Source organism: Lolium rigidum, unplaced genomic scaffold (assembly GCF_022539505.1).
Source record: "Lolium rigidum isolate FL_2022 unplaced genomic scaffold, APGP_CSIRO_Lrig_0.1 contig_41433_1, whole genome shotgun sequence".
Lineage (NCBI taxonomy): Eukaryota > Viridiplantae > Streptophyta > Magnoliopsida > Poales > Poaceae > Lolium > Lolium rigidum.
In genome coordinates, this window is record NW_025900502.1 from 55,071 (window position 1) to 81,104 (window position 26,034).

The 26,034-nt window shown below is 47.7% G+C and overlaps 1 protein-coding gene across 4 annotated transcripts in view; it reads right to left on the reverse strand.

Moving 5' to 3' along the window:
• Positions 1-1,705: 1,705 nt before the first annotated feature.
• Positions 1,706-26,034, reverse strand: part of LOC124681382 (calcium-dependent protein kinase 18) — a 34,115-nt gene continuing 9,786 nt past the window's right edge. For 2 of the 4 annotated variants that reach the window (XM_047216306.1, XM_047216305.1), the window contains 9 exons: positions 19,133-19,244; positions 18,971-19,049; positions 18,686-18,855; positions 13,586-13,712; positions 12,931-13,046; positions 12,740-12,847; positions 11,658-11,720; positions 2,209-2,382; positions 1,706-2,089 (listed from right to left, as the gene is read on the reverse strand). In XM_047216306.1, coding sequence (XP_047072262.1) covers positions 1,937-2,089; positions 2,209-2,382; positions 11,658-11,720; positions 12,740-12,847; positions 12,931-13,046; positions 13,586-13,712; positions 18,686-18,855; positions 18,971-19,049; positions 19,133-19,244 — 1,102 coding nt within the window. In that variant the 3' untranslated portion in view covers positions 1,706-1,936. Of the gene's footprint in view, positions 2,090-2,208; positions 2,445-11,251; positions 11,507-11,657; positions 11,721-12,739; positions 12,848-12,930; positions 13,047-13,585; positions 13,713-18,685; positions 18,856-18,970; positions 19,050-19,132; positions 19,245-26,034 lie in introns of those variants that run through there. The other 2 variants (XM_047216308.1, XM_047216307.1) reach the window with 2 other exon arrangements.

Here is a 26,034-nt window from a genome sequence, read left to right on the forward strand (position 1 = left end):
AATTCGAGCGGCCCTCTGCGGCCAGTGAACGGGGCGCTGTCCGGACCGGGTCCTGCCTCGCGCTGAGCCGCTTGCTCGTACGCCGGGGAGTAGAGGTTGTTGGGGTTGAAGCCGCCATGCGGCAGCGCATCCTGGTACTGGGGCGACAAGTTAGGCGTCACGCACCCGGGAGTGCCGGAGGGGCCATCGTTGTAGAAGGCGGATGTCGACGGAGAGATCACTCCCGGAACGTACGCCGGCAAGGACGTACTCCATGGGCTCGCGTTGGTGGCGGCGATACACCCGGCCATTACGTGTTGGTGCTGGCGCGCCGCCAGAGCCTTCTTCTCCTGCTCCGCCGCCCTCCGTCCTTTCCGCTCCGCTGTCGCCATCTTCCGGCGCAGACAATCTTCCTGCCATTGATCATCGGTCCATCCTTCCGGCTTCTTCTTCGGAGCCGGCGCCTTCCGCGGCTTCGCGAACGGCGCTTTCGCCCCTTTTGTCTCATTGCCCGGTGGCTTCTTGGCCGCTTTCTTGGCCATCTTTTTTGGGCCTGTCGGCAGCGCCATGGAATGGGGAGAGGGTAGCGGCGGCGGGTGGACGGCGGGAGGGAGAAATAAATCGGAGGGATAGGAGAAATGAATCGGCGGCGGGACATGTGTTGGTAGGCCAGAAATGCGCGGCGGGATAGGCGCGATGTGGCGGGAGGGGCGGGAGTGGGAGATGAATTTTCCCCGTGCTGCTGACGCGTCGGGCCCGCGTCGCTTCGCCTCGCTTTTCGTTCTGTCCGGCGTGCCCAGTGCGTCCCCTGTGGGACGGGGACGGGCTCGGGACGCCGGACACCGTATCGGACCGCACCGGACAAAAATCGGCTTTGGGGGACGCGGCTGGAAGCGTTTTTTTGTCCGACGTGTCCCAAATCGGTTTGGGGATGCTTTGATGCTCTAATAGCCCACTCCCTCTCATCTGAATCCAAAGTGTGGGAAAATTGTACTCACCAAGATCGTGTGCAAAGGAATCGGACCTGGCGTCAGGCACTAGAAATACCCATTTTTCAGTGTAAGTTCATCCGGCACCAACACACTTTTCTTTCATCTAGATTTCCATGCACGGTGTCCTGGATTTTCTACCTTCTGGCGCCCCAGCCATCAAATCATCTTGACGCGTGGTCTACAAATCCGCCACTGACCTGTACCGCTGGTCTAGATCGTCCCCGTCTCCAAATCCCGGTTTTGCTCTGTCACACCAGCGTTACTGCTGTGGGTCCTCCTTCCGCGCCCGTATCCGCACAATTCCTTGTTGTTTCATCAATCTGCACGCGCGAGACACGGTCTAGATATCAGGCTCAGGTGGACTCGGGAGCCAAAACTCCGCCCTCTACCTTTTAGTTCTTATTTAAAATTTTAAAATATTAGTACCAAGAAGAAATAGGACAGATTAGATATCAAGTTTTTTGTTATACCATCCTAGATGCACAATTGCGCGGGCTACCCAGCTAGTTTTTTTAACAGGTATGAGATCAACGATATTAACAAAGTTATCATTCCGGCTTGGCTTGGACAAGGTTATGAACCCACTGGTCTCTTAATCCAATTTGTACTCTAGTCTATACTCGGATGTATTTGGCTTTCCATACTCTAGTGCAATTTATATGACCGATCCAGCGCTCTTATAGGACGCCGGCCCAAGCCCTTTCTAAATGAAAGAAACACAACTGGAGATGCACTAAAAACGTTTTGACAAGCTAAAACAGCTTGGCACAATGTCTTATGTTATGGGAGGGAGTGAGTAACTTTAGTTCCTTGTACTTGTCCAAATCTCTGTCAAATCTTATAAATTGGAAAAAAAAGTTGCCCATGGTATTCCAATCCAGACACAATGTTTACCAATTTACATCACGACGCCTTTCTGGCAACACTTACGAATTACATGTGCGGCATATGGGGGCTACGAAAAACTATGACTTCAATACGCGCCGTGGAGTCGTGTTGCGCGAACTCATGCTTGCAGTTTTCAATAGCCTACGAAATTCATCAAGGCTTATTTTGCCATCTTTGTCAATGTCTGCTTCCTTCAGAAGGGGGTCAATTGAACCCTTCAGTCCTGTATTCTACAGAAAAGAAGCAATACGTCAATAAGAAGGTGAGCTCCTTATTTAATTGTGAACTTGTATTTTGCAGCATCAAAAAAAGTAAAACGGGCAATGAAGCTGGGCAATTTGGAGTGTACCATTCTTAGTTCATCAGATGTGATATAGCCATCACCGTCGACATCGAATTTATCAAATGCAGCCTGAGACAATGACTTCCACTTCTCAGTATCATGTTCCACTAGCTGATGCACATGTAGTGTGGCAGCAACAAACTCTTCAAAATCAACTAATCCATCTGTGTTACTGTCAACCTGCTCCAGAGTAAATGTAAAATGTTGATGTGGTGTTATTTTTTTATATAATATCTCAATTCCTGCAGGGAGAAATTGAATTGGTTAACTGCATGATTTTGCTTCCGTTAGTGTTTGGCTATATCTAGGATGTCATTGTTGCATGGGTACAATAAAATGCAATCCCGCGATTGGCTACCTTCAGGTTGAAGGCAAACATGGTGATATATGTGGGTATTGGCCACAGGCTCGACCATTCACCATGTACCACGAATGCTGCTTCCAATCCAGATACGGTGGGTACCCCAGACATCACCATGCCAAACTCAACTCCATCAACAATCCCAACTCATACAATTGGTCTGACGACAAGAACCCTAATGAAGGCTTATGAGATGAGACGAGGTGAATCTATTCCTAAACACGTGTGATTTTTCTATACCTCCATGAATGGCTTGCTACCTAATGCAAGAACCTTGTGTGTACTTATGTATGAAGGCAAGTACCTTGAAGACCTAATGGAGAACTCAAGCTGAAGATGGGGGAAGATACACCTAGGGAAGAAGGAAGAGAAGCTGCTCAGGAGCACCCGGAGCCTCCAGTCCCAGGCTCCCAGCTGCACTGAGACTCCGGAACCAACCCAAGAGGAGCCAGAAACAAGCCTGGATTCTTTGGACCCCAGGAACGAGAAGATTCCAGGACCCAGAAACTCCGGTCCAGACTGCTCGAACACTCCGGAAACGACACAAGAGGAGCCAGACTGGACCCAGAGACTCTAGCCCACACCTCCAGCTACTTCAGGAGCCCGGAGACTCCGACTTCATTGGCCTGGAGCCTCCAGGCTACTGTCTGAGCATAGCGTTTCAGGAAGGACTAGGAGGGAAATTGTTACTATTAATCTTGACATTGTGTACACATGTGGTCTGAATAATTAGTGAATGCATTAGGTGTTAGCAGGGCTAGCACTGGAAATTGGTCAGCTAGTTAGTGGTATGAGAATGGGTCTTGGTGCATGTGTGAGTGGAGTCATGGCTCTACTGGTGTGCTTTGCATGTTGGCCAAGTCACATGCATCTAGAGAGATTCCAGGAGGTGGATTAGTGTGTTAGTGGAGTAAGTTTATGAGGTGCGAGTCCTTATCTTGTACTGCCTGAGAAAATGAGCCGTGAGGGGAGGGAGAAACAAGAAGTCCACATACCACACATAAGTTTTACGTCTTGACCACTACACCACCTAAAGTCTAAAACCAGGTAGTGCATTCCCTGAGGTTTGCAAAACCGTTCAAATCACCCCTAGAGCTTCTTAGGGTGGTTTTGAGGGTGGACCTACCAGTGCGAGAAGAATGTTCCAATTAGAGTAAGTCGTTTGAATTGAAGCAATTCAGACGAGCTTCAGCATTGACACTTGTAATTGGATGTTTGGGACTCATTCCTATTTGCTATTTATCTCCACATTTGTGTCTTTGTAATCTCGTTTCCATCGTGCTGTTGTTTCCCCTGTTGTGTTCATTGTTCTTGTGGTCAATTCGTGAAAATCATGCCACCAACTTGTATCAAATACTCCTTAACAGATTCTCTTTAGTTGTTTAATTTTATTGTTGTTGGGTTTTGTTTCCTTACATATATGTGAGATCATTCCTACGAATAGGCAATGTTGTCAAACGTGTCTCCAATCCTATTAGGATGTGGAGAGTGTGAGCCTTATCCTTTTAGGACTTCTATGCAGGAAATGTAGATAACTAAACCAGCGGAGTGGCTACGGAAAATACCCAACCCAAGCAAGCAAGACAAGTTTCATGGCCTCATCCAAAGCAATTAGGGCAACCGAACACACAAGAAGCTTAGATCACTTAGACGAGTTTTTACTCTCATCAGCAATAAATCAAGTGACTTAGCCAGCTTAAACTTTTCACCCTCGTTGGCATTTGTTCTATGCTGAGACCCCAAATTTGTAATTAAATGCATTTGCATTATTAGCATCATGGACATGTTACTAAGAAAATTCGCATTTGAAAATAAAGTGGAAACCTTAATATGTGCAAATCATCCTTTGTTTTAAATGTTTCTCAAATCTTTACTAATAAATTAAAATAGGACTTGATGGTCGGTACGTCGTTCTAGAATTTTTTTTTTCTTTTTTTTTTTCCGAGAAAACGCAATGACATTGCGTTTCATTTCATTGCAAAGAAGAGTTGGTTACAGATGCTCGCCATGTAGGCGGCTTACAGATGCTCGCCACGTGACAATGAGCCCACACTCAGCCAATGGTGGATCTTGGCGAGGCAAGCAACTCCGAAGCAAATGCGCAAGGGTCTTGCCACTGTCACGCTGCTCATCCCATGGCTCATTTGGAAGCACCGAAACGGTTGCGTCTTTGAGGGAGAGAGGCCTACGGTCCAGCGCGTGTGTGAGCAGTTTAGAGTAGAAGCGACGCTTTGGGCGAGAGCCGGTGCGGCTGGCCTTCGCGATATCCTCCCCACAGACTGGGATGTACACTGAATTCTGACATCTGTAAGCCGCCTACGTCGTTCTAGAATTGCCCCTGAAGTTGAAACAATTTATGAGATATGCCACCTCGAAGTGAACTTACCGGTTTGCCTATTTCTTTCCCCTACTCTATGCCTCATGCATTCAGTTTCCCCTTATCCCCTTCATCCTTCCAGATGCAGCTGCAAACGCCGTCGCTATAGCTTCCCAACCGTAACATCGACCAACGCAACAGAGACATGATTCGGAGGACTAGGCTGCACCGCTTCTGAGGAGAAGTTGTGTGTCTCCCCATCCTTGGTCTGCCAACTCCGCCGAGAGGAAGTCTCTCCCCTTCCTTGTTACTTCGCCCTCATGCCATCATACTCCTCCGGTGAGGCACGGAACGTTCTGCCTCTTCTGATCCGTTAATTAACCCGTGCTCCCAGGACGCACGCGCAGACCTCTGTCTCGCCGGAAACCAGAAAAAAAAACTATTCCCTGCCCTGTTCCGCTCGTCTCTCCCATCTTGGCGGCTAGAGGCGGGCAGAGGTGAGGGAAGCGGCGTGCTCCGTGCCGGTACGGCCATCTTTCGCTGCTGCGTCAACATTGCAGCCGCACTCAAGGTCATCTGGCGACCACGAGGCTGAACCTGAGCAGGGTCGGAATCCCCTCCAGATATTATACACGCGCTTGTGCGAAATGTGCTAGCAGCCGGCGGCAAGCCTAGCCACTGCACCCTAGCTGGACGCACCTACCTGCAGGCTTGCGTGCAGCAGGTTCCGTGCTCGGGAAGAACCGGTTGGACAGTGAGCGTGTACAGAACAAAAAAGAAAGCGAGGAAAAAATGGTTGGCTAATATAACTAATTCTTTGGAAAATATTAGCTTCCAAGATTTGGGTACAAAGGTGTTTTTTTGAAAAACTGAATAATGTCAATACATCGCGGCTAGCAAAAAAACTGATATGATCCCCGAAAAGATCCAAAGTCAAATTACAAGTTAAATAATACACAATTCCGAGTTGTGCATTTAAAGGACTCATGAATTTCATTGTTGCCGAATCGACGACGTTTTAACAATGGGCGTGCTGATAGATGAGACTGTCTTTGCTACAGAACAATGTGGGATTAGCAGAGTGTGCGGCTAGGGTGGAACCCATCAAGTAGCGCTGCAAGCCGTCATGCTCTAGCACAATTCTATCTCCCGTTGCAAACTGAAAATTTAACCATTCTATAAAATCTTAAAAGACCGTAGGGACGCATGGGTATTCAGCTAGTACATCAAAAACCCGAAAACAAGACTATGTGAACCTATATCTTAGGAAGGTCACTAGGTATTTTCGTAATTTTCTTAACATGTCCGAATCACCAAATCTTGCAAAAATGTCTTTGTTTTAGGGCGTCTCCAGCTACCCGATGCATCCGTTTGTGTCCGCGGTCAAAAAATTGGTTTGCACCCAGCCTAGAGGCCCGACGCAAAATGACCTGCCTATCCGCGGGGACGCAAACGCGGCCCAAATTTGCGCCGCGAATGCGTCTGCGCGGACACGTTTCATGACCTTGTATTCCTAGCCGGCCACACACGCCACGACAGCGAAATCGACTAGGCGTTCACTAGCGCCCCCGTCCCTCCCATGCAGCCCTAGCGCGGTGACGCCACCACACTGTCGCCGCGCCAGACCGCCGTTGTCGGCAGGACCGTTCCATGCCTCCTCCTCGTTCCAGACTTCAAGCTAGGGTAGTGAAGAGGTCCTGCCCGCGCTGCTCTCGTCCTTGTAGGAAGCGCCTGCTGGCCTCGACGCCTAGCACATGTTCGATAAAACGCCAGTATGATCCCGATGCAATTTTCATACGGCATTACGTATCTAACAGATGGTGGTTTCTATGTTGACATCGACGATTAGCTTGGGGTTCACAGACGACAGCCTGGGTCAACGAAATGGGATGTCATCATTATGCTTCTAGTCTCTTAATCCTTCGTTAACCTTGTTATGTCCAGAAGCATAACTTGCTTCAATTGATTGATGTAATGTTGGGCCAATGATCTCTGCTTGCAATATTTTGCTTCTATGCTCTGGCAAGAGCTGACAATATAACCTTTTTTGAGTCGTGGAGTTAGTGATTTGTTACCGGTTGTGGCTACCCATCTCGTGCATGATGCGCGTACGAATATAAAGTGCACGGGAGGGGTTTAAGGCACTCGAGCTCATTGTTATGCGGATTTGATTATGATTAGCAGGGCAGTTAAGGTGTTGTTGTATCAATGGTATTTTGGCGCGTACCAATGAGTTTCGGCCTGGGAATGGTGACCCAGTAGCCTTCGAACCTAACATGGCGGTGTGAGGTGTTGTAATGCTGATAGTATTCCGGCCTGCTTGCTGATGTGTTTCGGGCTGGGATTGGTCAGTAACCCTCAAGTCTGCGATGTCTAATGGACATAACGTATCTGTATAACCTGATCCCGAGGTCCGACAACTTTTGGTATTAGAGCAGGACTGGCTGTAGGAAACCCTTCCTATTAGTCGATGTTGAGTCTAGTGCTTGTGAAAATTATTTCAAGGATAAAAGGTATTTGCAAAACTATGACTAGGCTTCTTTTTACTCCTTATCTGGTATCGCTCTAATTCTAAGTCACCTTACCTGGTTTTGTTTGAAAAGGTTTTGCTATCTCTTCTAGTCTTTCAAATCTTAGATCCCTCGTGGGAAAGTCGTTTCTTAACCAGTTGACCTAATGTTGAGTTCGCCAGTAGAGTGTGAGTATGTGTTCCGAAATCTGTTTTCTCTTGTTTCAAAATAGAGATTTTTTAAGGAAAACATCCCCAGCACTCCTTATTAAATTCTTGCATAAAATTTTCAACATGGAAAACATGCCTTGGGTCCATCTAATTTGGAGGAGTTACAACAATCCTTCACCACAAGCTACTAATATCTCTAGCTCCTTTAGGTGGAGGGGTATCGTCAAACTATGCTCAAAGTTCAAAAGTTTTGCATCTTGCTCAATTGCTTCTGGTGATATCCAACAGCACACGGGTACCTCGTCAAGAATCTTGAGGTTATCACAGGGGGCTAAAAGCAACGCTCCAAGCTCAACGTCGACACGGGGAAGCAGGAGTAGCGCGAAGACGGCACGATAGAGAGAGACAGTGTTTACCCAGGTTCAGGGCCCTCGTGGTGAGGTAAAACCCCTACGTCCTGCCTTGGAGTGGTATTGATCTTGCTTCGAGAGGAGTATGGTGTACAAGGTGGTGGAGCTCCTCTTCTCCCACATCTAGATGGGATCTACTCTAGGTAGAAGAGATGGCATCTAAAGAGCATTTGCTGGGGATCTAGAGGGAGAGCAAAAGAGCGGCCTACACTATTGGGCACCTGCCCTTCCTTTTATAGAGGCCTTGGCCCTCCTCCCCAAGAAAGTTTCATCGAGGGGTAACCACAGAACGACCCAAGGAAGAGGACAGTCCATGGTTACACTGACCAGCCTGGCTCATAGGGGTGGTTGTGGTCGGTGTCGACACCCCCTGCTGTACTTGCACCGTCCATCGCACACCTTTAGGAAAGGGGGGCAGCAGCCAGCTCACTTTATGCAGGCAAACTTGGACCTTCACTCCTCTTCTGTATGCGTCATGGCTGGCGTCATCCTCAGGTAGCGTTACTCCTACGCCACTGGCTCGTGATGGCATTCGGATGGCATCTCTTGAGATACATCTCGTGGAGGGAAGCTCCATGAGGCCTTGTGGTAGCCTTGAAATGGCTAAGTCTTGGATGCTTCGCGAGGTACCCCTTGGCAAGGTGTCCTACCCATCGCGGACCTCCTTTCGCTCGAAGAGGTGCTCTTTGTCTTCTGTTAGTGGGCCGCCGCGAGGGCCTAGCAGCAGGTGTACATGGTACCCTGGGTTCCATAACACAGACAGTAGCCCTCAGGGCCCAGCCCGCACGAGCCCAGCAGAGAAGGGTCAGAGACCCAACAAGCTGCAGGTCCACGCGGTGGCATGCGGCAAGATGCGCTAGCACCTCTTCCTGACTGTTGAGTCCAAAAGGCAGGCTCCTCTAGTCCGTAGGATCCTCGAAACCGCCTTAGTGAGTGGGAATCACCGCTCGCGCATATAGAGGGGAGCCTGGCCGAGCAATTCCCCACTCCCTTCTTCTCTAAGCTTCCGCTGCCACTAGACGCGTCTTAATATCTATCCACGCCGCACCTTGCTTGTCAGGTCCGCTTCTATACCACCTCCATCTTCAATTCCACACCTATGGCCGACCGGGCATGCCTTCTGGGAGGACTCGGGGAGCGGGGCGTGGTCCCTGGCGGGGCCCGCCGCCGTTGGACCTTTCCCCCATCTTCGCCTTGCTTCGGAGCGTGCCCGTGTCGTGCACCTCCAACGTTGTCACCGGTGTTGTGTCGCTGGCCACGTTCTGGCGGCCAATACGTCGTGGCACCCCCCCCCCAAACGGCTCCGCGCGAGCCCGTGCGTCAAACGCCCCAACTCACGGAGTCCCACGTGCCATCCTTTGTTATGGTCATGCTCGGCAGCGGAGAATACGTGTTAGCCACTTTTCTTTTTCGAAAAATCATTTTCCGCAATTATTAAAATAGTGATATGTGAACCCCATCGTTAGAATTTTAGTCATTTCCGCAAATGTTTCCATATTGATTAATAAAAGTCTGACAGGGTCCATTTTTCAAAAACTTAATATTTTCTACAAATTGCGGAAATTGAATGAAACTTGTAAAATCCATAACTAATTATTTTCAACACATGACAATACAAATAATATATGAAAGTGTTCAAAAAAGGAAACCTTTCTTTTAATGTTATCATCAGGCATCTTTAACCAACTTTCAACCATGTCTATATTGGAAGAACAAAATGAAGTTTTCCTTAATATGTGGGGTTTATGGAAAGGCAATGATTATGCATTCAAACTCCATTTAAATTGATGATCATGTCATAGGGCTAATTTCAGTAATATAAACATATCATGTCATCATTCTTGTTTGCGTATCGATGCTAGGTATTGAGTGTTATTTTCCTTCCCGGTGTTTGCTTCTTCCGATAGGATCCAACATTGATGTGCGCAAGGAGATCAAGATCAAGGTTGACGACTCCTAGAGATCAATAATTGGTTATCCATGACAAGGCAAGCATAACCTTGTTCATATGGTTTTGAAGTCTTTCAACTTCTGGTTACGTATTTCATACAATTCACATGTCTTTTATCAATAGGTAGATTTATCCTATGTGTTGCATGTTTCATCCTTGTAGCCTAGTTTCCCAGATCCACTGCTCACGGCATAACCAGGTTTGACTTGTGTGCTTAGCCATGTTTAGTCATGCTTAGTTGTTACGTTCTGGTCCATCCGGTCGATGAATCAAAACTACGATTGAACCTAGTATGACAGGATGACGTGGTGTGATCAGTGTATGTTTAAACATGCTTGGAAGCTTAGACAGGAGCCCACGGTGGGATGTGGTGGGTTTTCTCTGTTCTGCAACCCTAGGAATCGAGTTCCAGTCACTTGATCGACGATTGAGCGTACATCCACACGTGGAGGTGTGGGACTCCTGCCCACTAACTAACTTGCTTAGATCTATTCATGGGCCACATAGGTTGGGTGTTCCATTTGACATACGCATGAGTGTGTGAAAAACGTTTGCGACTAGATGCATACATATAGGGACATGGCGGATCCTCTGGTAAACCAACCTTTACTCACAACAGTTCCGTGTCGGAGAACGACCATCTTGCGATGGAAAACTAAGAACTTTTGTCGTGGATCATGGACTAGGACAACGTAAGGTAAAGTTTGTTGGTGATCGCACTTGATCGGTGTCCCCTGCAAGGGCATCAATGGAGATGGTCATCACGTGTGGGTAGAATTAGCTTCGTGTTCCCACACAGCAGCCTCGAGCTACAGAATGGGATGTCGCTGTTATGCTACTGGCCTTTTAGGCCTTTTGTTAACTTTGCTTTGTCTAATAGCATAACTTTCTTCCGTTGATTGATGTAATGTTGGGTCAGTGTTCTCTGGTTGTACCTCTGCTTGTAGATTGATGTAATAATGGGTTAGTGATCTCTGCTTGTAATATTTTGCTTCTCCGCTCTGGTAAGAGCTTGCAATATAACTTTATTGAGTCATAGTCATTGATCTGTTACCAGTTGTAGTTCCCATCTCGTGCTATGATGTGTGTATGAATATAAAGTGCACGAGAGGGGTTTAAGGCACTCGAGTTTCATTGTTATGCAGACTTGGTTATGATTAGCAAGGCAGATGAAGTATTGTTGTGCCAATTGTATTTTGGCGTGACAATGAGTTTCGGCCTAGGATAGTATCCCAGTAGCCCTCGAACCTAGCCTGGCGGTGTGAGGTGTTGTAGTGCCGATGGTGTTCCGGCCTACCCGCCGATGTGTTTCGGCCTAGGATGGGTACCTGTAACCCTCATATCTCCATGTCTAATAACTCTGATCACAAGAACAATATCTCACTTAGACTATTCAGGCAAACAGAGGAAAGCCCATCTGAACTGTAGACACATAGTCCCCCATCCAGATCGGGGATATTAAAAATAGAAGAGTTTTTCATGCTGTTATCACATCATAGCAATACACACAGTTAAACAAACTCCAGCAGATAAAACCATATTATTATGCTATTCCATTTTCTTCTGTAGTTGTCCTTTTAACGTACTGGAAAGGAATAGACATTAAATTGTTTGAGAATCAATAGATAATGATTTTTCAAACAATATAAATCACCCATTAAAAGCCTTCTATGAAAGATTTATGCTCATAAAAACATGTGAAAACAAGACAGGTCAAATAGTGATTGGCAACATACCGCCTCAACAATCTCCAGAACACGAGGACCCTTTAATCTCCATGGAACATCCTTCGCAAGAGCCTGCACATCACATATGTTGCTCAAACATCAGTCTTTAAGTATAAATAGATGACCTAGAAAAAATAGGTCCCAACAGAAAAATAGGAACTGTCCAGGAAAAATTGGTAGCAAGGAATCTATTTTTCTGTTTTCAGAAGACCAAAGGTCTTGGCAATTGCTGTGGAAAAAAAAATCTGTATAATTAACAAAGTTCAGAGTTAATTCTAGAATCAATATAGTTAATTAGATTGATTTACAATCAAAAGAATTCAGTACATTAACTGTGAGCATCGATGCTACGATGTTACCATTGTAATCCCTTTGTTCAACAACACAAGACTTTTCTCGCAGGTTTTCATTCACAAGAGTTTTTAATGATGCAAATAATATTTTTTGCAGATTTTTCATTAACAAGTTACCGTCGATATGAATAACACTAATTGGCCATTACTATCACAAGCACATAGTTACTACTACATATCATTAATTACTTTGATATTCAAGCATCAAGCATAATTTGATTGGATGTTTAATGTTACTACCTCCATTGAGAAATAGATGATTCTTTAGAAAACGCTTAGCAAAACTTCCAACTTTGATTGGTAATAAAAAGCTGTTTGAGTAGAAACTAATAGTAGCATCCATTTGTCCTAAACAATATCATAATTATTTCTACAGCATACTCATATGCCTATATCTAGATGACCAGATATCTTCCATTTACGAATGGCAAGAATCCAAAATAAAAAAATTTATGCAAGAACAGGAATGAAAGCCAGCACTAATTACCTGCTTCAGTTAATCATCAACTGCACTTAGTGATGACAAAGACAACACTAATCATCTTTAATAGTTTAACCATAGCTATCTTGAGCATATTAATTAGTGATTACCACTTATAGATGTACCACAGTAAATTTTATTTCCTACTTCTTCAAGCGTAAGGTACAATTCAAAAAACTCATTTCAAGGACACCGGTGTTTCATGTTAGTAAAACAATAAAGAAAGTAATGCAACAAAAAATTTCAACAATATGCACCTGCTTCAGTTCTTCCAGGCTAATCGTTCCACTCTTGTCAATATCAATGGCATTGAACTGGTCACGAAGATCAGACAGTTCATCCGAATTTAATGTGGATGCTAATGCCTATAATGTTGTAGAAAGTCATTTGTATCGCACCTTCCAGAGTCATGCCCAATATTCCAAACTACTCTTTCATACCAACTTACCCTCAACGCAAATTGTTTGAAACGACTGTATTTAACAAACTGTCGCATATTATGCAATACTGATATGTCCAGAGGTACTGCAGATGCCTCTCCACCTTCTCTCACCCATTCATGTGCTGGAAAAAGAAAACTGACACAATAAATAAATATGATATTATGGCATACCAAGGCCCAGCTGATGTTGTTCCCAGCAGCGATCATATCCAATCATGTCTGATAAGGATAAACAATAAATGATGCTTGTAAATCAGTTTAGCAAATAAAAAGTTGACAAACAAACAAATATATCACAATCAAACACAATAGTAGTGAATCCCATACCACTGGAACGCATGAGTAGCTGATTGCATGATATCATAACTTCAAATAACAAAGTTAGGTCACTAGCACAAGCTAAGAAATGAAGGAATTAATTAACAGCAGAGTGAGTATCTACCAAAACCATCTTTTCATCCAACCCTGACTGCTGATCCCTCCTACATTACTAATATTAGGGGGGTTATTTTTATGTCCTCCTAAATATGATCCATCCAAGAGTTATCCAGGGATAAAGAGAGTTCACATGATTGAATACAAATTAACAGGCTTGATTAGGTGCTCTGCATATTAGAAAACTTAATATTCAGATATTTGACATTAGTAAATGGTTACATACACAATGCCTGAGCAGCAGTTAGTCTTGCGCGGGGATCCTTAACTAGTAATTTCTGCACAAAATCTTTAGCACTTGAAGTAATATTTGCCCAAGGCTTTCGAACAAAGTCTGGTTTGTTCTTCAAGACCTGTAACATTAAAAAAAGGCAATCGATAAAAGATAATTCAGATTAACCATAACTATCAGCGGCCAACAATCTACCAGAGTACATGAAAATATTTAAAGTTATGTACAAGCACAGCTACTGTGCTTCCACCTAGACCATCCGTGCTAGCATTTGTGGACATTAAGAGCCTCTTCCAAGGATTGTTAACTTCTGTAATCATCATCCAAGCTATCCTACTAACTACTATACTTATGGTTGTCTTTGCGAGTTTTTAATAAGGTAAAGAAATATCTAAACATACTTTTTTTCGAGAAAACGCAATAGACTATTGTGTTTCATTGCATTGAAAAGATAGAGTTCAGATTTACAATCCTCCTAAGAGGTCACAAGCGAACCGAAAAAAAACACACATCAGGCCACACATCACGCTCTGTGTGGGCGATAGCTTGCCAGAGGCAGAGGTATTGGCCGACCTCGTGCACGCCCAGCACGCCCTGGATGTCCCTGGCCCAGCTGTTCGTCTCGAGCCCTGCCGCCAAAGTCCTGGTCTTGCGTCGCCACTTGGGGATGCACTCGTATAGCTGCGGCGCAAACTCGTGGACGGCGCGCCCCTCGATCCAACGGTCCTCCCAGAACAAGGCCGTCTGCCCGTTCCCGATGGCCATCGAAGTGGATGCGAAGAAGATCACGCGCTCTGTTGCCGGGAAGTGCAAGTCAAGGCCGTCCCATGCGCGCTGGTCATCCGTGCGGGAGAACCACTACCAGCGCAAGAGCGAGGCCTGTTCTCTCCAGGTCGGGCACGCCAAGGCCGCCATGCGAGGTGGGCCGGCATACAGGATCCCAATTTACGTGGCAGCTGCCACCATTGACCTTCTTGGGCCCCTCCTAGAATAAGGCATGTTGGATCCGGTGCAATTGCTTGACGATCTTCTTCGGCGGGTTCAACACCAACAGTTGGTGGAGAGGGATCGCGCTTAGAACAGCCTTGATGAACGGGAGCCTCCCAGCCTTGTTCCTGAGCTTGGCCTTCCAGGTGGGCAGCGCAGCCGCCATCTTAGCGACGAGAGGCTGCAGCTGCGTGGCAGTGGGACGACGAATCGTGAGCGGAATCCCCAGGTAGGTGAGTGGTAGCTCAACGACGGGGCAGCCCAATAGCTCGATCGCCAGCATCACACTCTCCCAAAGTTGACTTGTAGCCCGGAGGCATGGCCAAAGAGCTGCAGAATCCCCTTGACTGCGAGCACGTCGCTCACCATTGGGTGGCAGAACAAAATCATGTCGTCCACATAGAGCGAGAACGCTGGGATCTGGCGGCTGCAGGATTCCCGTGTCGATGGCGCACGCGTCCGAGAGCGTCGACGGTGAGGACGAAGAGCTGGGGCGGTAGAGGATCGCCCTGCCGCAGCCCTCGCCGGTGCCAAATGGGCGGTCCAGGGTCTCCATTTATCAGCACTGGTGCTGGACGAGGAGAGCAAGATGGCTAGCCAGTCGATGAACAGATCGCTAAAGCCATAGCCGCGCAGCACCTCAAACATGAACGCCCAGGACACCGTGTCGAAGGCACACGCAAGGTCGAGCTTGAGCAAGATACGCGGCACGCGTAGCTGATGCAGAAGGCGCGCGGACTGCTTGATCAGCACAAAATTATCGTGCAGGCTCCGCCCCGGTATGAACAAATTCTGATTAGCGCTGATCAGCTGACCGAGTTTAGGTGCCAACCGTAGCAAGAGCATCTTCGTGAACACCGTGGCGATCAGGTGAATCAAGCTGATGGGCCAGTAATCACCGAGGGAGCTCGCGTCGGCGCGCTTCAGGAGCAAGGTCAACAGAGCTTGGTTGAGGTGGTGGAAACCGCAGCCACGAAGCTCGAAGAGTTGCTGGAAGACATCGACGATGTCGTGCTTGACGGTGCTCCAGCACACGCGGAGGAATTATGCGGTAAATCCGTCTGGGCCAGGGCCTTGTGCGCCGGCAGCTGCTTCCATGGTTTTAAAGGCGTCGCCTAAGCGACGCTTAGGCGACGCTTATGCGTCCGAGCGGTCGAGGAGGGCAGGACGTCGGGCTCGCCTTTGGTTTCTGACGAAGGCGTCCAGATTCCCTCGCCTAGGCGTCGAAGTCGTCGCCTTCCTAGCTTCTGGACGCTCTGCTCACGTTGGGACGCCATCAACAGGTGAGCGGGAAAGAGAGCTGGCGGCGGGAAAAGTGAAATTGGGGCCAAATTGGAGGAAAATTGGGGGGGGGGGGGGGTGAGAGGGTAAAGAGAGGAGAGAAGGAAGGGAACACACCGTGACCTAAATCGAGTGGATTGAGAGAGAGAGAGAGGAGCTCTCTCTTCTCCAGCGGCCAGCTCCTCCTCCGCCAGATCTCCTTCTCCTCCGGCCAAGCTTCCAGGCATCTCCTTCCGGGCGTCCTAGGCGTCTACAGCACCGCCGAGCGCCGCGGTGGCTGCCTCTCCGCCCGGCCTCCTCCTCCTCCTTGCCCCATCTTGGATGGCCTCCTCCGACGGCAGCAGCAGCTGCGGGGGCCGTTTCCGGTGGGGGACAGAGAGGTCGAGGTTGAGCTCTCGTCCAGCCCCGTCTCGTTGGGCTGGTTGGGCCGGGGGTACTGGGCCGGAGCCCTTTCCTTCGCTTCAAATGAAGGCGTCGCCTCGCCTTGCGCCTTGAGCGCCTATGCGTCCAGGCGCACCCCCACCACAAGGCGTTAAGGCGTCGCCTTTTAAACCATGGCTGCTTCATCGTCTCCCAGATCTCATCAGCCAGGTTGGCGTCCAGCACGATGAGGTGCTCGAGATTGAGCGTGTGCTCGCGCGTAGCAGCCGTGCCCAGTAGGCCATCGAAGTGCGCGAACGCCGCCTCCGGCATATCAGCTTGCTTCATGAGAAGGGAGTTGCCATGTTGCAGCGCAATGATCCTGTTCTTCTGCCGTCTGTAGCTGCACTGGCGGTGGAAGAACGCTGTGTTTGCGTCGCCGTCTTTCAGCCAAGCAATCCTGGAGCGCTGTCGGGCGATGGTTCGCTCCAGCGAGGCAAACCCCAGGTATGCGACCTTGAGCTGCTTGTGCAGCCATGACTCGTGCGGCGACAGTATCCTATCCTCCTGCGCTGCGTCGAACTTGAGGATCAATTCCCGGGCGATCGTGAAATCCATCCAACCGCAACCAGAATTCCTCGAATCGGAACCGGCGACATGCGAGCGGGAGTGGGGCACAGTCGAGCAGCAGCGGGCTGATCGGAGACCATAGAGGCCATGCACCGGAGGTGGCAGTCGACGTGGGAATCCTCCCAATCGGTGGTGCAGAAGAACCGGTCCAGGAGCACCAACGTAGGTGGTGTTTGGCCGTTCGACCACATGTACTTGCGCCCATTGAGGTATAGCTCTTTGAGCGCAAGATCGTTGAGAAGATGCCAGAATCTGGCCATCATCCGCCGGTTTAGATTGTCGTTGCTCTTGTCCTCGTTGCGGTATATGAGGTTGAAATCACCACATAGCAACCAAGGTCCGGGGCACTCCGCACGCACGTTGCGTAGCTCGCGCAAGAACGCTATCGTTCTTGGTTGATTTCCTAAAGTTTGGTACGAGTTACGCAGTTATCTGTGGACTGTGAAGTGTATGATTGAACATGTCAGTTCCTATAAGTTCTCAACTGTTCTTACTTTTCCATTTAAATTCCCGGATCTAGAGCGCTCAGAGGGACACACATTCACTCAGGAATTCAAGTCTGCAATTAGAGGTTACATAAATTATCATGAAAATGGAAATTAGCTGCTCGGTCTGTTAATGCTAGCTTCCATTTCTTCAGTTAGCATTGGGATGCATACATCATCAGTAGGTGCAATTCTAAAGCCTTTTCAGCATCTCATGTTGTTAACAGTTTCAGAAAATGTGTACTACATTGTCTTCCATTTGTGTTTTGACAGTTGAAAGGTTTCAGATAATTTACAGATCTTGGAGAGCCAGAGATACAAGATACCCGTGATCTCAAATTTTAGACTCATGCATAGTTGGATCGAGCATGGGCTTTAATTCCAGTGTATAAGACTTTTCATATGGCAGGGCTCTTGCTTTTTTGTTCAACATAAAGTGGACCTAAAAAAAGGTACTCAGTGTTTCAAAGGTTATATTTAAATGTATGTCCTAAATTTTCTTGAGTACAAGTATTTGCCAAATTCTGGTTCCAAAATAGCATTTTTAAAATTCTATTTTCCTTATCCGTTATAGCTCTCTACACAGCAACTGATTCAGTCGAATGTCCCGCAGCAACATGTCGGGGTATCATTTAGTTATTTTAAGAATACCTTTCGAAATGTATACCCCCCCAATTACAAACTAATTGAACTTCCAGCTTTGTCCTAAGTTAAACTTCTCTACGTTTGACCAAGTCTAGAGAAAGTTATATCGACCTCTAAAAGACCAAATTGGTTCCATAAGATTTATCATAAAATATATTTTCGTACTAATATATATTTGATGTTGTACATAGTAGCACATTTTTCTATAGACTTGGTCGACTTTATACAAGTTTGACATAGGACAAAGCTAGAACTTCGATTAGCTTCGAATGGAGGGAGTACTTGACAAGTTGACAATGACTGTGGCAATCTAGTTTATCAAGTATATAACTGTTGAACCCAAGAAAACATAAGTGCATATACTTTGTGTGTAAAGCTGCAGGTGTCAAACTGGTAAACTGTGACCCGCACAACAAACTTTTTTAATTATATCTTAAGATATTTGTTCAGATTGGTAACGCCATAACATAGGTCGTGATTAGCTTGTGCACAAATAAGGGAAGCTAGTAGTTGTCCAGAACGGAAAATTCTCAAATGGTGAAACATATTTTGATGTGGTACAGGTTAAATTAGAAAGTAAAATTATAGAGCAACGTTGAGGAAGAAATAAATATAATATACATAAGACAAATAAATGAAATGTGTTAAATCAATTCAATCATATTAAGGTATAGTTATAGGACAGTGATAGTTTACGTGAAGTGACCTCCTTAAAGATTCCATCTTCAGTTTTGTCCCAAAAAGGCCGCCTTCCGCACAACAAAATATATGTTATAACACCAATACTCCAAACGTCAGATTCTGGCCCTGACTTACGCTTGAGAACTTCTGGCGCAACATAGTAAGCACTTCCAACAATGTCATGAAATTGCTTCCCTGTGGATCGAGAAAAGTCAATTGAAATGCCACCTTGGGAATATGATTCATATGCACAGGAAGTAAGTCAAGCGGGAAATACTAAGAAAAAGGTCGTTACAACATATACAAGAACCTGGTCTTATGAAGTCTGAAAGGCCAAAATCTGTAGCCTTGAGGGAGGAGCCCTCCTTTGATGACTTGAACAGGAAGTTCTGGCAACACAAAATAAATCATTACTTCAAAAGATCTCTCAATCTTGACAGCCCATTTCCATCTCTCATTTTTTGAGTATCACCTCAGGTTTCATATCACGGTGAACCAAACCGTGCAAATGGCACTCAGCAGCAACCTTGAGCATCTGCCGCACAACGACTGCAGCATCTTTTTCACTATAACGGCTATCTTTCCTGCAAGGGTATAAAATAGTTGGGATAAGTAAAGTTGAAGTTTACATCTTTTCAAGGATATCTGACAATTGATACCTAGTCTAGCTCATATGGATAACAAAATGTGGATATCCAATCTATACTATTATTCGCTGACTAGATCTCTTACAATTTATAGGTTTTCAGGTATGGATGATATAATTATTTTTTGAACAATAATTGACACAATGTCTATCATAAAACGTACGCTGTAAATTAGAGATGCGCAGACCTCTATGAATGTTCAACCACAACACATAATGTGATCAAAATGGACAAGAACAAATGAAATAATACAGCTAATTTTAGCATTCTATGGTCTGTAAATATGAACGATCAGCCGGTCAAAAAAAAAACTACTAGACAATAAGTTGGACATGAATGTAGTTACAATTTGTGAGGAAATGTGCAACTTGTACTTCCATGAGTTGATCATCATATATAAACATACCGGTATGGTAAATATGCAGAAAACCCCTTATATAACAGGGAAATACTCATGGAAAAATCAACAACACTCATTTGAAGAGGTAAAAGCTATGTCGTACTCTAGTATGGCTTTTCGTGAAGAAATCCACTCGGAAGGCAGGGGGAGTGTGAAGGAAGCATCGACACCAATATGCATGGTGAGCTCATGCTTCATATGGTAATGCGCGATCTTATAGCATCTGTAATGTCTGACAAAAGGGGTGGTGATATAGTGGGTACCCTGGACATCACGATTTCAAGCTAAACTCCAACTACCCCAGTTGGTCTTATGACATGACCACGAAGCCTAACAGGATGAGGTGAATCTATTCCTAAACAGGTGTGATCTTTATACTTCCAAGAATGGCATGCTACTTGATGAGGTCGCCTTTTGGTCGGACTTCTTCATCCGGATCTGATGGTACCCGGAATATGCGTCAAGAAAACACAGAAGTTCCGTCCCTGCCGTCGAATCAATGACTTGGTCAATGCGCGACAAGGGGAACGGATCCTTCGGACAATGCTTATTCAAGCCGGAGTAATCGATGCACATTCTTAGTATTTCAGAATTCTTTTTGAATACAAGGACGGGGTTTGCAACCTAATCAGTATGGATAACTTCTACTACAAATCCTGCCTCTAGTAACTTTGCTAATTCCATTCTTATGGCGCGGCGCTTCTTATCTCCAAAGCATCGCATAGCTTGCTTCACCGGTTTTGCACCCGGATTTATGTTGAGGTAGTGCTCGGCGAGCTCCCTTGGTACTCCGGACATGTCAGAAGGTTGCCATGCGAAGATATCCATGTTAGCTCGCAGGAACTCGACGAGCGCGTCTTCATACTTGGGGTCCAGGCCAGCTCACACTTGCTTGGTATCGTCGCCTTCCTTCAGGTCAACTTTCTTGGTGTCTATCGCGGCCTTGAACGAGGTCTTCTGGTCGGAGATCTGCTTCTTGGTGGTATGCATCTAATTCGGATCCACCGCGGCCCTGTAGCCGTGTAGCTCCGCACCGGAAATCACTGACTCCGCGAAGGCTGCTTCGCCCTCTTCGCAGTCCTGAGCTTTCTTGTAGTCTCCGGATATGATAATCATACCTTTAGGACCCGAAATCTTCAGCTTATTGTAGATGTAGCACGCTCTTGCGTGAAACTTATGGTAGGTGGGCCTGCCGAAAAGACATGGTAGGAGCTCTTGAAGGGCACAACCTCGAACGTGATCATCTCTTCGCCACGGGAAGTTTGATGCTGCCCAGGGAGTTCACCTTTTTACCCGGAACCACACCATGAAACTCTGTGGTGCTGTGCTTGAGTTGTTCCTTGGTAAGGTTCATCCTCTCCAGGGTCTACATGATGTTCAGGCTGGCTCCGCCGTCCATGAGGCACTTGGAGAAGTCATACCCGTCGATGCGGGGACTAACAACCAAGGCGTAGCACTCCTTAGGGATGACGGCCGAATGATCGGCTCTGTCAAAGGTGCACGGAGTTTCCGACCACCTGACGTACTGCGGCACAGCCGGAAGTGGCTTTTCTTCACAAATGGGTTAGAGTTGTTAGCTGCGGCACCATCCTTTGGTTCCGGCGAAGCTCCATCCTCATCCATTGCTTCGGAGCTATCCTCGTCCTTGTCCTTTTTGCCCTTGCCTCCTTTGCCGCGCGGGCGGTGCTTCCTAGCACGCTTGTATCCTGCTTCCGGGTCTGTCTTGAGATCATTTACCCACTTGCAGTTGCGATCTGTGTGAGAGGACTTGCCTGTAGCCGGATCAATGTGGGCTAGACAAGGCATGTCCTTGTATTCTTCGTAGGTTTGGGGAGCGCGGGATCCGGCTGCGGTGACCTCGCCAGCACGCTGCTGGCCCTGCCGGCTCCACCACCACGGCCGCGGCCTCTTCCGCCTCCTTGACCGCCGCGCTGGAACATCATGGCAACCATGTCGAATCCGCCGCTCTTTTGGTCGTCGGGGGGATTCTTCCGCTCGTTGTTGTTGTTATTGCCATCACGGTTCTTCTTCTGGCTATGCAGGGGTATGGCTGTGCCCGCCAGTTCTCCGCCTGCGTCATCATTTGCGGCGGTGTGAGTGCTGGCAATGGAAATCATCTTGTCCAGGGTCAGCTTTTTGTCATTGTATAGACACGTTAGCTTGTGCCGGAGCAAACCTCCCCTCTACAGGCCACCCATGAAGGCTAGCATAGCTGTGCGATTATCCATGTTCTCGCACTCGTTTCTTGTTTTCAACCACCGAGTAAGATATCCTCGAGAGGTTTCATTCTTGCTCTGGATGCAGGCTTGTAGATCACTGGCCGTGGAAGGTCTCTTGTAGGTGCCCCTAAAGTGTCCTTCAAAGGCAACCTTTAGGTCAAACCAACAAAAGATGGAGTTCTTCGGGAGATCGCTGAGCCAAGTCCGGGCTGGACCAACAAGGTACAACTGGAGCATGCGACAGGCCAGGTTTGGGGTCCCTCCGACAAAGCTGACTGCGTTGAAGTAGTCATCGATCCAGTATTGGGCCTCTCACTGCCATCATAATGCTTCAAGTTTTTGGGTAGCTTGAGGTTCAAGACTTTTTGGCGTTTTCTCCTCCCGGATCCTCCTGGCAAAACACTTTGGGCTGCCTCCGCCTCCTCCACTCGGTGGTAGTGACGGAGATCCGCGCGGGGGCCGATGGGATTTCTTGCTTCTGCCGTCAGATTCTCCCCTTCCTTCTCGATGCTGGCTCCGGCTGCGGCGGCTGCCTTCGCCATCATGGCGGCTGCCTCCATCAATCCGGCTCATGCGGGGCTCCGGCGCACGTTCCTCATTCCGACTCCTCCGGGGTTCAAGTGCACGCTCCTCATTCCGGCTCCTCCAGGGTTCAGGTGCACGCTCCTCACTAAGGTTCCTCCGGGGTTCCGGAGCACGTTCCTCATTACGGTTCCTTCGGGGCTCCGGAGCACGTTCTTCGTTCCGGGTTCTCCGGGGCTCAGGCGTGCGTTCCCTGTTCCGGGTCCTCGGAAGCTCGATGTTGTCGCGGATGTTGATTCCACCAGGCCCATGGGGTTTGGGGTTTCCAGCAGGACTTCGTCCGCGAGGTGGCGAAGGAGGGCGATAATTCCGAGGCGGAGATGGGTTTCGGTACTTGTCCCTGCCAGTATACATCGGATCCTTTCCCTTGTTATTTGTTGTCAGAGGAGTGTCCGACGGTATGGAGATTGGATTTGGATGTTCACTGGTTGGTCTCCTGCGCTCCGTAGATCCGGTGCGCGATTGCTCGTCACGGCGCTCCCTTGCTGAGGCGTTCTTCTGCGCGGTGGACACGCATACCTCCGGGTTGGATTCCAACCTGCGCGAAGTATCCGCCTTACTCTGTTGCTGCAGCGACGAGTGTGCGAAGGTGGCCGACGTCGATTTTCTTCATCATTCTTGGCTAGGAGCTCCGCCGCCTTCTTCATGTTATCCTTTGGGGTCACTAGTGGCGGGTGATCAGTGGGACTATCAAAGTTGATCTTCCGAGGGCGAATAGCATCCTGACGGAGCTTTTCCGCGTCCTCTTTAGCTTCCTTGACTATCTTCTTCCACTTATCCCGGAGCTCTGTGGCCTTGTCCAGATATTGCGTGGTCTTGCGCACTTGTTCGTCGACCACTTGCATCATCTCATCGGTCTCTATCTTGTCCGCCAGCAATGTTGTTGCGGTCTTGACGAGCTTTTGAGCTTCAGCCAGCAGTTGCTTCCTCTTAGCTTCTAGAGCTTCCGGATCTGCGGCTTCTTCTGCTGTTATTGGCGTGGTGAGAACTTCTGGGTAGGTGATGTTCTCACCGTTCTTGCCTGCTGTCCTGGTGAGCTCCTCTATTGACATCCCTTCGCCGTAAACGGGGTCACTTCCTTGATTGGACGAACCCGGAGCTGCAACGTTGGGCGGAGGGGGCGGAGTTTTCTCTGAGTCGGAATCCTCATCCAAACCCCTTACGGTCGCAAGGACCTGTTTGGGTGGCGTAGATTAGGTTTCAGCTTTCTACTCATCCTCCATCTCTTTCATCAGACGGTTGTACTCTTCCGAGTCCATGGAAGATGCATCGCCGGATAGTGGGCTTAGATTCTCGAGTATCGAGTCTTCTTTGTCTCCGGCGTCCTCTTGCTGATCCGGAGCGTTGTTGTCTCCGGCAGCCTCAACCTGCATGGGTCCAGCTCCATCCTGAGGAGGGGTGGTTCATGCGGTATGTGCGAGGAAGTGCACCAAGTGGCACCTTTGCTTCTCTAACACCTGGGAGACACAGGCGGATCTGCATTGGTCTTCCACCATAGTTTCCTGCTTAGGGGCGGATTGGATGGGCTTTGAAATTTTCAGATCTAAGGCGGAATCTTCCTTAGGAAGTTCCTACGGCTCAGATCGGATCTTCGCGACTGCGTCTTGCCCAGCGGCGGTCGCGTCAGCGTTACTTACCAGAGCGTTTCCGTCGGAATCGACGGTCTCACCGATGAAGATGTCAATACCGCCTATTGGGACGATGGAGAGCTTGACGGGGTCGGTCTTAGCCAGAATCCAGCACTCGTCCTGAGGGACGATCGAAAAGTTCCCGGCGTAAAGAACACGCCCCACAGCGATGGAATCGTTGAAGCTTCCCATGGCGGAACCCTCCCGGCTCCGGCCACCAGACGCCGCTAGCCCCACGTTGGGTGCCAACTGCCGTTGCCTATTCGACGGTACCCCGGAGGAGGGATCCTCACGGAGGGGAGAAGAAGTAGGGGCCATAGGGCGGAGAGCACTCGGGACGGTGGTACGCGATTTACCCAGCTTCGGAACACCTGCTCGAGGACAGGGCCTACTGTTGCTTGTCTGGAATTATCTGGGCGCTTTCGCATTGTTACAATGAGTTGTGGTTGTGCCTCTAGGGCTCCCGGGATCCGGCTTATAAAGGCGCCAGGATCTAGGGTTTACACGGAGAGTCCTAGCCGGAATACAACATGCCTAACTACGGAATATACATTGCCGTGCACGTCAAGGATCCACCTAGATCTAATCTTGCCGTCATGGATCTGGATACTTCATGGGCCTCTACTCATGTAGGTCGGTTGGGATCCGGCTCCTGTTCCTTGGCTGGACTTCATCCATCTTCTATCAATAGCAATTGGGCTGCCCGATGGGCCATATGCCACCATCCCCATCTGTGGGCCACCCGGGCTTGCCAGATCTAGACCATGCCGTTGGCATACCCATAAAGTATACCCACAACACCAATGCTACTCGCTATTTATACCTTTTACCTTGCATTTGCCCTTGCATTCTTGTGCTCATCGTGTTTTCCCCTTTGAGTTCTTGGTTGAATTGTGAAGATGAGGAACCCAATCCATGTTAGGAGGAGTCAGTGTAGTGCCGAAACACCAAACCCTCAAGCAACCACTATAGCCATGTCACCTCTGTTGTCAAAATAGCCATAGCTCATGCAATCGTACGGGAAACTATAGTATGCTACTTCGTCTTCAAGGCATTGAGAGAACAACCAAGAAAAAATACTGGAAGCGAACCGGTCGAATATCCAAAGGATAACTAGCCAAACTAGTATTCGAATTAGCCCAAATCGGTGGGGCTTCTTTGATTCGCAGGATTTGCAAAACGCGGGAATAGGATAAGGAATAGAGAAAAAAGCAAGATTGGAGTGGCTTGCCATATTCAATACTACAGGATTGGAAGGTTGTTTGATTGTGCACGGGAAAAGCGTAGGATTCTTTCCAAGTGGTTGGAGTGGATGTAAATTTTCTAATGAAATCTAGTACAAATGAATTCTAAGGAAAAAATCGCATGGTTTGCAATCCTATGAATCAAAAAACCAACATAGGAAGATTTTCTAAAGATTAAAATCTTCCGAAATTCCTTTAACAATCCTCTGAAAAGTCCCATAACAAAATGGAGTGTGGAAAGAAAAGACGGCGACAGATAGTCCCATGAATATATTGTGTAACTCAAAGGAGGTGACTGTAGTGAACCTGAGTGGGAGTAGAAACAAACTAAATCAGAATTTGAACTATATAGGAGATATCTGAACGAGTGATAGCTAGATAGAGAAGGCACCCAACAAGATGACAGTAATGAGTCGGATCAGGAAGAGATTCACCGTCAGAAGCCCGGAGGTGGCCATTGAGCTCAGGGACCTTTTCACTTTTTAAGGCGGTAAGGCGATCTAAAGCGCTTAGGGACCTTTTCACCTATTAAGTGCTTAAAGAGTAAGGCGAGGAGACACCTTAGACAATTTTAAAAAATAATGGCAGAATAATATGGCAGCTATGTAGTAGACATAGATACCTTGAATGGAGGAGAGGAGCAGAGAAGAGAGG